This window comes from Nansenia antarctica (genome assembly GCF_963989245.1).
Source record: "Nansenia antarctica genome assembly, chromosome: 2".
In the NCBI taxonomy this organism is placed as follows: domain Eukaryota; kingdom Metazoa; phylum Chordata; class Actinopteri; order Argentiniformes; family Microstomatidae; genus Nansenia; species Nansenia antarctica.
The window spans coordinates 25,954,855-25,965,598 of record NC_137675.1 but is presented as its reverse complement, the minus strand read 5'-3'; the positions used below and the strand labels follow the sequence as shown (position 1 = coordinate 25,965,598).

General features: G+C 43.6%; 1 protein-coding gene across 1 annotated transcript in view; it reads left to right on the top strand.

Annotated features, from left to right (window-relative positions):
- Window positions 1–234, top strand: part of grb2a (growth factor receptor-bound protein 2a) — a 26,010-nt gene extending 25,776 nt beyond the window's left edge. Inside the window, exon 5 of the mRNA XM_080550680.1 lies at window positions 1–234. This exon is cut by the window's left edge and continues 139 nt beyond it. Within this exon, the coding sequence (XP_080406806.1) occupies window positions 1–44 (44 nt within the window). The 3' untranslated portion in view covers window positions 45–234.
- The last annotated feature ends 10,510 nt before the right edge of the window (window positions 235–10,744 follow it).

The following is a 10,744-nucleotide window of genomic DNA, read 5'->3' as shown; positions in this document are numbered from 1 at the left end:
TCTTCCCGCGCAACTACGTCACGCCGGCCAACCAGAACATGTGATTGGCTGGAAGGAGATGATGATGATGATGATGATGTGAGGTGAAGATGAGGCATCCAAGATCCGAGAGGCTTGAATGAATGAGGAATATTGAGGAATATTGTGAGAGGACGAGGAAGAGGAAGAGGAGGAGAGCGTAAAAACACTTTCAGACAGACTGTGACAACAGACTTTTTTCACTGCGACTTTTTTGGCCTGTAGTACAGACGGGTGGGGCGGGTCGGCGCTGTCGATGTTCCGAAGCCCTGCCCAGAGACGGGGGGGGGGGGGGGGGTGAGGGTTGTGGGGGGGGGGGAGGACTGGTTGGGGCAGGAAGGGGGTAGTGCTATTGCTAAATCCCCATAATGCCCATGGTCCACCCACCTCTCTCTCAGCCATGATATCACCCACCCTGGAGTAAAATAGTTTTGTTTTTTTATCGATACGTATGATTATCTATGAGTATTTGTATGTCGGGCCTGTTTTACTATTATTTTATTTTTTTTTGCATTAGTGTGCTTGCGCTTCTTTATGTGTAAATATGGTTCTTTGGACTCTGGGACATGGTCAAGGGTGGTGGTCGTGGGAAATGGAATTATTCAAGATTTGTAGAAGACCAATGAAACTAATCAGAGAAAGGTGTTGAATCTGGCATTGAAAGCTGAAACCTAATTTTCCTCTTGAGAAATGTCATGTTTCTTTGAGCATTTGAACCCATGTGTCAACAACATCAGGGGGTGTGGCTATACAATTGCTAGTATTTTTTTTTCGACTCAAGTTTTAAAAACTGAAAACCACATAGAATGCTTATGGACCAAAAAAAAGAAAAAGAAAAAAAAGAGGTGAAATATATAAAGGTGAATGCTACAGTACGTTCAATAATCTGAGGTTGACTGTGTCTAATTACTAATCAGATTTCTCTGGATAGTGCCTTCTGCTTTCACCAGACGTCTCTGCATGTTGACCAATGAGAAGGCCAAGCAGTAGATCAGGATTCATGGACACAGAACACTCAGATAGACATGTGCGGTGTAGAGGCCTGGGGTGGTCCAGTGGTCCAGCACCATGGCCTGGGGTGGTCCAGTGGTCCAGCACCATGGCCTGGGGTGGTCCAGTGGTCTAGCACCATGGCCTGGGGTGGTCCAGTGGTCCAGCACCATGGCCTAGGGTGGTCCAGTGGTCCAGCACCATGGCCTGGGGTGGTCCAGTGGTCTACAGTGCACACATTATGCCCATGCCGGCATGCATTAGAATCCGGCCCATGCCCTTCTGACATGCCCTCTCTCCCTTCTTCTCCTTACTTTCCTGTCTGTCTTCACTGTATCTGTCCAATAAAATGAAAAATATGAGTGGTCCCACCCCACTCAGAAAAAATAACTTTACATTTTATTTAAAAAAAGATAGAAATAGAAATGAAAGATAGAAAAAAGATAGAAATGTGCAGTGTAGAACAAGCAGGAGAGAGGGTCATGTGGACATGGGAGCCTTGTCAGCTCTATGAATTACATTTCTACCTGCAACATTGAACATTTCACCTCGCTGAGTACACACCTGAGTACACACCTGCCATTGCTTCCATACTGTAGAAAGCCTTTATTTCTCTAAGTCAGCAAAACCTTCTCAGCTTTGCAGCGTCTCCTGTCCCACTTTCCAATACGATGATGATGATGATGATGATGATGATGATGATGAGAAGGACATAATACTGTAAAATGTTTTTGTGCCAGGAGGTTTTATGTTTTTAACGGTTTCTTTCCTCTGTGACAAATGTAGTCTCTGTTAATGTATGTTTTCTACAGATGTGAATTTTTGACTTGTTTGATCATTGAACGTATCAAAAGACTAGATGCAAGGACATGGTGTGTTTTGACCAATGTGCTTCTCATTCAGTGTGTCTGTTGTGTGAAAATGGGAATCTTTTGAGAGGGCAAAAAAATTATAATAATCATGACAAAACAATACTTCGCCTCTAGCTTTTCTCCACCTTCTCTTTATGGGGGGGGGGGGGGGGTCATGAATTATCTTGAAGACAAATGTTAGCTCTAGCCACCTCCTGTCTCCATGGTGATGGTATGAGAATCTCTCATCTTCGTAAAGAGATTAAACAGGACCACCATTTGGTGGTGATTTGTTACTGTCTTGAAATCAGAGTGACAAGTGAAATTACTGTAGGTAATTAACTAATTCAGGTATGTCCGCATTCGTTTGAAACGACCACTCTCTCCTTCGACAAACTTGAAGAGGAACACACTTTTTTTTTCTTTTTTTTTTACAATACATGACAGGCTTATCTCATACAGAAAAAACTACAACCATATGCACGTTAGTAGTGTGTCAAACCAACGAACGCAGGTGGGAGGCAGAGAGGAGGGGGGTTAGTGTTTCTGTGTGTGTATTTCTTTGTATGTGTGTGTGTGTGTGTGTGTGTGTGTGTGTGCGGGTGATGGATGATGTCTACTCTGCTCAACAGTGCACAGGTCAGGTGGTCTCAGTTCAGTCCTGCCCTCCTTATGGAATCAACATCATTCTTGATTCTGATTCTTATTGTGACATCATGCGTTACTGTAATTGTGACATGGCTGAGGAGCGTTCAGCGTGAAGAGGCTGTGTGTGTCTGTTCAGTGGGACCATGCTTGCGTTCAACGTGATTTCTTACCCTGGACTGTGATGCGACATTCCCCCTGAACTGCTTCTGGCCATGGTCGAGTGTGAGACAGACACACACAGATAGACAGACAGACAGACTGGCTGACAGACCCCCCCCCCCACACACACACACGCTCAAAAGTTCAGTGCAAGATACAAGACCCTTTTAATGCCACACAACTGTCAATGGCAGCAGTGTTCATCACCCTGTTAAAAAAAGGGGAAAAAAAACATTCATATGTGATCCGTGTCAGTTGTGTGTAGGTGTGTATCACGTTCCCCTGACAATTGTCTTGCAGGACGTAAGGGTCCACAGAACCATATATACACAGTTTGGCAAACACTGTTTTCGTTCGAACTTTCACAGACACCATGTTGGCACCAAAAGAACCATGACCGTTCCAGTCAGTCAATCCAGTTATGTGAATTAGAATGTCATGGTAATGGAAGTCTGCACTGCCAAGACTGAGGACAGTTTGCCATATTGTGCGTATGTGGCTCTGGGGGTCTGTACTTCAGCATGTTTGGTGATTATACTTGTACTCCACTGAGCATATTGGTATGTGACATGACACCTGAGACCATGTGATTGTTTACATTATGCTGGACATGGTCTGACATGGTCATTTCACTTGTGTAGACTCGGAGAGAGAAAAATATGTTTCAGTGTTCAAACGAGGGGGAGTGTGTGTGTGTGTGTGTGTGTGTGTGTGTGTGTGTGTGTGTGTGTGTGTGAACCCTGTCCACCGCATTTCATTTTCTTCTGGTGTATATAGACGACTGAATAATAAAACAATCATTATTTAGCCCTGGTTTGTGTGGTGGATTAGTCTGTTGCATGTGAGCCTGGAGGGCCAGTAGGCTGTTGGCCTACAAGGATTCAGCACACTTTGTGACTTAGAATTATAAGGTTCTATCTCAATTTTTGGTCAAAATTGAGTTTTTTTTACATAATCAGATTCATCGTGTGTTTATTAATGCCTGTGTGGTGTTATTTTTAAAATGTTGACATTTTTGAGTTAGTAATTAATAAAATACAAAGGTTCCATCTCACAAAACATAATGGAATGTAAAAACGTTGACGCTCAATATCTCTGAAATACCCTAAACGGAGATAGAACCTTATAATTCTAAGCTCACGACTTATTGTTAACATTTCTATAAAGGAAATAACACACTCAGTAAGCTGGAAAGTAATCATGTATGTATTTTGGTCTGTGATTGCATTGCTGTTTTGCAACAATGTGACTGTACAGTGGGGGTAGTGGTGGAGTCAGCAGTACTGCTGATCAGAAGGTCATGAGTTCAAATCCCACCTGGGAACACCACCACTAGTGTGTGCCCTTGAGTACGGCACTTACTGTCCCTGTAATCTCTAATTGTAAGTCACTTTGGATAAAAGCGTCTGCTTGATTGATTGATTGATTGAAAACTTTATTAGAAGATTTGCAGAAGTAGGTACATGAAAGTACATATTACATACAAGGTCAACTAACAGGATAAAAAACCAAGAAAGCCACTGGCTTATTTCAATTGGGGTCCTTGATTCTCAATTCAATGCTAAATGGTTAAAATGTCAATGTAATATGGCCTTGTTCGATAAGGATGTATAATCCCCCTCTTCATCTTCCGCAACGCCCCTACCCTGGACACTTTTAAATCAAATTTGGCCTCTAGTTGTCACTCTCGTTGTCTTTGTTTTTCTGTTCTGTCTGACTGTCTGTCTATGAAATCGGTTAAGCGTCCTTGGGTTTGAGAAAGGCGCTATACAAATCTAAGCTGCTATTATTATTATTATTATTATTATTATTATTATTATTATTCATGTTTAAGCGCCACATAGTAGTTCCCTTCTTCACATTTACTGTCATGCGAGGTTAGCCGTAGTACATATTCCACGACAGATCTGACCGAAAACACATATTTTAGCGATTTTTGGCTGTTTTTCACTGTCCTGGCACCCCGCTGGTGGAACGAGCTTCCCACTGCAGTCACTACCTACCTTACACCGTAGATTGAAGACCCACCATCTCTTCGGGCTACACCTTAAGTATCCCTCTTAAGACTTTTTCATCCCCTCTACCGCCCTGTAGGCCTACAGTTTCTCTACTGTAAATAATAATAATTTTAAAAATTATAATAATTCTTCCTTCCTTCTAGCATTATAACTCCCAATGACCGCTGGTCTGAGCATAGATTACTTTTTTTTTTTTTGCTCTGACTGATGGATAGAAGATTTACTTACTTAGACAAATGCATTTGTAAGTCGGTATGGATAAAGGCTATGAAAACATCTCGCGAGACTTTCCTTTAGCGAAGTTGATGGAATACCGCCCAGGGCAGAAGGATAATTGATCTATCAAGGTATATCAGACATAGTTGATACTCAATTAAGGTACTCCTATTACACATATTTTAACGTATTCCTCTTTTCAGAGTTAGTAATATAGTAGGGAAATATTTAGACATTTTGAACCTAGGAATAGGTGTTAAAAACGTATGCTCTGAAATGAGCTAAGCCTACTTCAAAAACAATTATGCTTCATCAAACATAGTTCTGGGTCTGTGCTGTAAGCGCCATCTGCTGCTAGAACAGCAGGAGGAAAGGAACATAAAGACGTGCAGGGAAGAAGAGGAGTCTACTTCAATCGGATCTTTCTGCGATTTGTGTAAGTAGAAAAGTCAGCAGGCCTAATGGTGATTTTACTGCAGATGCTAACATTTAGCCATTCAAATGTGCCATCTGTCACTGAATCTGTCACTGCCATGTCGGCATTTGCAACATTAGTGTGTTATTATCAGATTCTTATGAAACCTCAGTACAAAAGTCTTATTTGGCCAGATGGGGTTGCAACATGGGCTTCAATGGGTAAACATGTTTTTTTGGCACCAGCCTCTGTAATGCCCTGCAGTTCTTTCCATGGCCAATTATTGTTTTTTTGTTTGTTTTTTATTCAAATGTGCATAAACAGTTTTGTTGTTCAAATTATAATGAAACCAATAAAAAACTGGGAACTGCATTTTTGTCATATCTTTGCATCAGTTATATTTTCACGTTTCAATTAATAGTGAACATTAATCTTAATTGATTTTTAAAAAAAGAAAACGAGTAGTAGAGTGGTGGTTGTTGTATTTGTTATTAGCGCCATCTTCTGTCAGAATAAGGAGTAAAGGATAAAATAGTGATACAAGAGCACGTGTACAAATGTTTCAATGAAAGACATTTTTATGAAAGACATTTTTGAGCATTCAAAAAATAAATGTTATCAAGCTGCATCGACGCACAGCCTCACCTGACCTGGAGAACCACTGAATCAACTCGACGCGGAACGGGAGGACCTTTCTGTAATGTATTTGTTTTATTGTACGAAAAGAAAGTGTTGTAGCTATGTGTTTCTCAGCTCACGTTCATGTTTATTTTATTTTCGGCAAGCTAACTGATTTTATGCGGCAACTATTCAACATTGTCTTGTGTCGTTTGTCTCCTCGTTAGGGTTAGGGTCTTTGCTAGGGTTAAAGTGACATTAGTTCAGGAAATGATTTATCATATCTTATATGAAAAGGGACTTTTGTACATCTGTCTGAAGTTTTTTTTTTTTTATAATTTTTTTCTTAATCCAGGAAATCGTATTGAAGGACCTCTTTTGCCAGGGAGACTTCAGCTGATGGGTGACTATGTTCTTGTTATTTTACAGCTGATGGGTGACTATGTTCTTGGTGTTTTACACCTGATGGGTAACTTATGTTCTTGGCCCCCATACCCCTGTAGACAGAGGGAGACTCAGAGGACTAAATGTGAGAGTCTTCAAGCAAAGCTGCCCAGGCTACAACAGGAGGTCTCACTGAGGTCTCACTTGTGACGTTTGGTTTTCTTGGCGTTTCCTTGGCTTGGATACATGTATAGATGCATACATACTGTACATACATTTTCATTTTTGGCATTTAGCAGACGCCATCTTCTACTGTAGTGTATTCTTATTGATTATGGATCAAAGAACAGTTAGTTTAAGATAATTTAATTAGTTACAGGCAGGTTTATACATTACATCTGTTCCCCGTGGATCCTGGGTGAGAAGAGAGCGCTTTGCCTCTGTCTCTCCCCCTTCCCTTTCCGAGGGGAGGGGCCAGCGTGCATGTCTGTCCCTGCCCAACCCCCAAAGGTCCCTGCTGGTCATCTGTGTCCCTGCATGCCCTGACATGTGTGTGTGTCTAAAACATACCACATATTCATACATAGATCATACATACTACAGAAATATACTACACATCCCCCCTCGGACCACCCAGAGGGTGTTCCGAAACTAAACTACCATAAAACAAAAACAAAAACACAAAACCCCACAAAACATTCCCAAAAAAAAAAAAAAAAAAAAAAAAATTCAAATAAAATTAAAAATTAAAAAATAAACAACAACAGACAGAAAAACTACACCAACACACAACACAAGAAGCACAATAACACAGACCAACCCAGGACCAGTATTAGGAACCAAAGATATCATAAACAAAAAATAGAAAACAACCAATAATAAAAAGAATTTTGAAAATAACAATCACAATTAAACTAAACACAGTTTATCATGCACAAATCAATACAGAAACTTCCAACGACCGATGTTTTCTTTGTCCTTGAAGCGTCGGGGTCAGAGGTTACTAGCACTTGTACCCAGTTGGAGAACAGCCTTTACCGCTGTCTCAGATTGATAACACTTCCATAGTCAGGAGCTTTCCATTTTCGTTGCGCTAGGAACAGAACCTCTCTCCTAGCTTTGTATAACCACCACATCACTTCTCAACTGACATCAATCCCATACGATATAGAAATAAACAAACAATACACAAATAATGACATTCAGTTATCATAACACATAATTCTCCAACAGTAAGCATAGGACAAAGGGAATGCATTAATGCATAGATCTTCACCTCAGGTGAGGACTAGTCTTCTGAAAAGTTCATTAACGTGGACTGAGTGACTGATTTTCCAAAAACAGTCAATGAGGCCCTGCCTCCTAAGAAAGTCAAAAATCATGTCTGCTATAATAGGTGCTCCTATCTTGGCAAAATAAGTTTCCCATGCCCCTAAGACCGTTTCCAGCCATGCTATCATCTGCTGTCCATTCCCGTCGTTCCCTTTGATCTGCTGCTTCACTACCCTATTCATAGTCTTTAATCTTTTCCTAACTGGTCGTCGTCCGTCAGTGTCATTGAGGTTAAGGCAGCCGCCTGGTCCCCTCCCACGCTGATCAAGGTCTGGGGAGTCGCCCTCAGCATCATCTGAAGCATGGTGCAGGCACTCGCCAGCATCCCCAGTAGCACAGGTGTCCAGGCTTTGGACACCCCCAGGCTGGACCTCCAGACTGTCAACACTCTCTGCTTCGTTGGTTTCTGGTTCATTGGCATCTGGACAGCTTTCCACTGTCCCCTCGGTTTCAGGCACTGCCGGTAATGTCACTGGCTGTAAAACTGGCATTGCCACTGGCTCTGGCAACACCACAGCATCTCCTCGTAGCTCCTCCTTCTCAGGTTCTCTGGGGACCTCGGCACCTGTTGGCACAACATCCTGCCTACTCTGTACATCCACCCCCCTGTCCACCACCCGTGGCCCTATTGGGGTAGGGATATGCCCAGACACCACTGGTGTACCCACTCTGATGTTGTTTCTCCAACAGACCCCACATTGACCTAAAGCATGGTCAATCTGTTCCATCAAATATGGACTCCAAAACCCATATTTCTTGGTGATCTTGCGTCTCACCTCCCCCCTAGCCACATGTGCTAATCCATGGGCTTCCTGTATTAACATGCCTAATAAATCTGAGGGTGCTACAACCAACCCCTCATGATTCCTCCATAGACCTGTGTCATCCTGACTTGCCCCCCTTGCTAGCCAAACGCTCTTGTCTAACGTAGTTACTCTACTCTGTAACATCAATAAATCCTCAAGTGTGACCATGCCCTGTAATTGCTTTTCATGTGTGACCAGAAGACCTTTACCTGCCTTGTCTGCTCCTGTAATGGCTTTGGCTGCATCTTCTGCAGCCCTGTTACCTTGTGTGACATGTGATGAGTCAGACCTGTGTGTGGCACACTTCACTATAGCTAATTCCTTTGGCTTCATCATGGCTTGTAACAGCTTCATGATCTGTGCGTGATGCTGTATAGGCGTACCATCAGTTCTCTTAAAACCCCGCCCCCTCCATACAGCTCCATTAAAATGACAAACATTATGTGCATAGGCAGAGTCGGTGTACACTGTCACTCTCCGTCCGGTTCCCAAGTTGCATGCTTCCGTGAGGGCAATCAATTCAGCCAACTGAGCCGAGCAAGGCTGAGGAACTGCCTCAGCCTGTTCTACAATAAACTTTGAATTCTGTGCTTTAACTAAGGAATACCCAGCGCACAACGTTTCTCCTACCCCGTAACAAGACCCATCAACCCAATATTCTATATCAGCTCCCTTTAAAGGCAAAGCTTGTAGGTCTGTTCTATGCTTAATCACTCTGGCTGTCGATGGAATCTGAGCACCGCTGTCAGGTGTGCATTTTACTGTACAGTTCAATTGGCATAGAGCATCTCTCCCTAGCAGCCCTGTTGGCGTGTGTTCTGACACAAGTGTTGACAGAGTTGCTCTCTGTCCCTTGTACTCTAAGTCTACAAGCTCAGTTGTAGGAATCAGCTGTTTAATTCCCTCAAATCCGATTGTCTTCACATATTCTCTAGACATAGGGAGGTGCGTGGCGCCTTCAGGCTTCTGTGTCACCACCAGCTGGCACCTCCCACTCGGATCTTCCGGGCACCCCTATAGGCCAGCTGCTGGGCCTCCGTAAGGGTTCATCACTCCTGGAGCAGGTGTAGTAGGGGGCCAATATCCTCCTCCTTGGCTCCCCCCTGCGCCCCCCTGGGGCCTGTTGCAGCAGGCACAGGCTAGATGTCCATTCTGGTCGCATTGGCATGACTCTAGCATCTCCTTCCCTGCTGCTGTCCATCCCCCTGGTGGTGGTCCTTGGCCAGGCTGTGTGTACATCTGGTATGGAACCGCTTGCACCCCTGGTGGCCCTTGTGAGTATGGATACCCCCCTTGTGGCCCCTGTGGGTAGGACTGGTAAGTAGCAGGATACCCCCCTTGTGGCCCCTGTGAGTAGGACTGGTAAGTAGCAGTCTGCACTCCAGGTGGCTGTTGCTGTGGGGCTAAAGCCTGCACTCCCTCTATGTTCCTCTCGCTTTCAGTCAATTGCAAATGAGTCAATATTCTGAGGGATTCTTCGTCTCGTGCCTTCTGTATCTGAATGTTCTTTCGATATAACTCAACTTGATGCGCTACGTGGTCTATATAAACAGCTTTGTTCATGTGTCGTAGCCCCACCACTTCTGCTAGCTTATCCTTAACTGGGGTAGGAAGCCCTTCTTGTATTTTTTCCCTGATTATGGATTTTTCTAAGGGGTTATCTTCAGCGTCTTTCCCTGTCACATTTCTCCATTGAGCGTGCATACGGGCAACATAACCCCTAGGATTCTCATCCCCCCCCAGTGGCTTCACAATGATATTGTCTGGGTGAATGTGAGTAGGGTAGGTCTCTCTGATTGCTTTCCACAGCCTGCCTCTGTTTGCTGCGAAGAGCTCTGGATCATAAACTGATGTATTGATATATCTATGAAGTCCTGCCTTCATCAATATTTCCTGCATTGTATCCAATCCTGCAATAAAAGCTAAGAGTCTTTTCAGGTCTCCCATCGCGGCCTGCGTTCCTATCAGTATCACGTCGACTTGCGCCGTCCAAGAATGTCCTCCCTCTTGAAGAACTGGGAGTTTCTCGATCACTTCAGACAAATCTGTATGATGCCACGGATGATATTCCATCTTGTTACCCCGAATCAGCACTGGACAGTTCTTTAATGTATTTGATGACATTCGGTGACAATCTCCCTCTTTCTCCGGGCGTCTTCTCCCACCTTTCCTTTCGGCTGTGGCTATCATCTTCCTGCCCTGCGCGTTGTAGCCTCCATCTGCATTGTCGTCATCACTTGAGTCTGCACTGCCATCTTCGCTGTCATCTTCCTCGTCACTCCTGTCGTC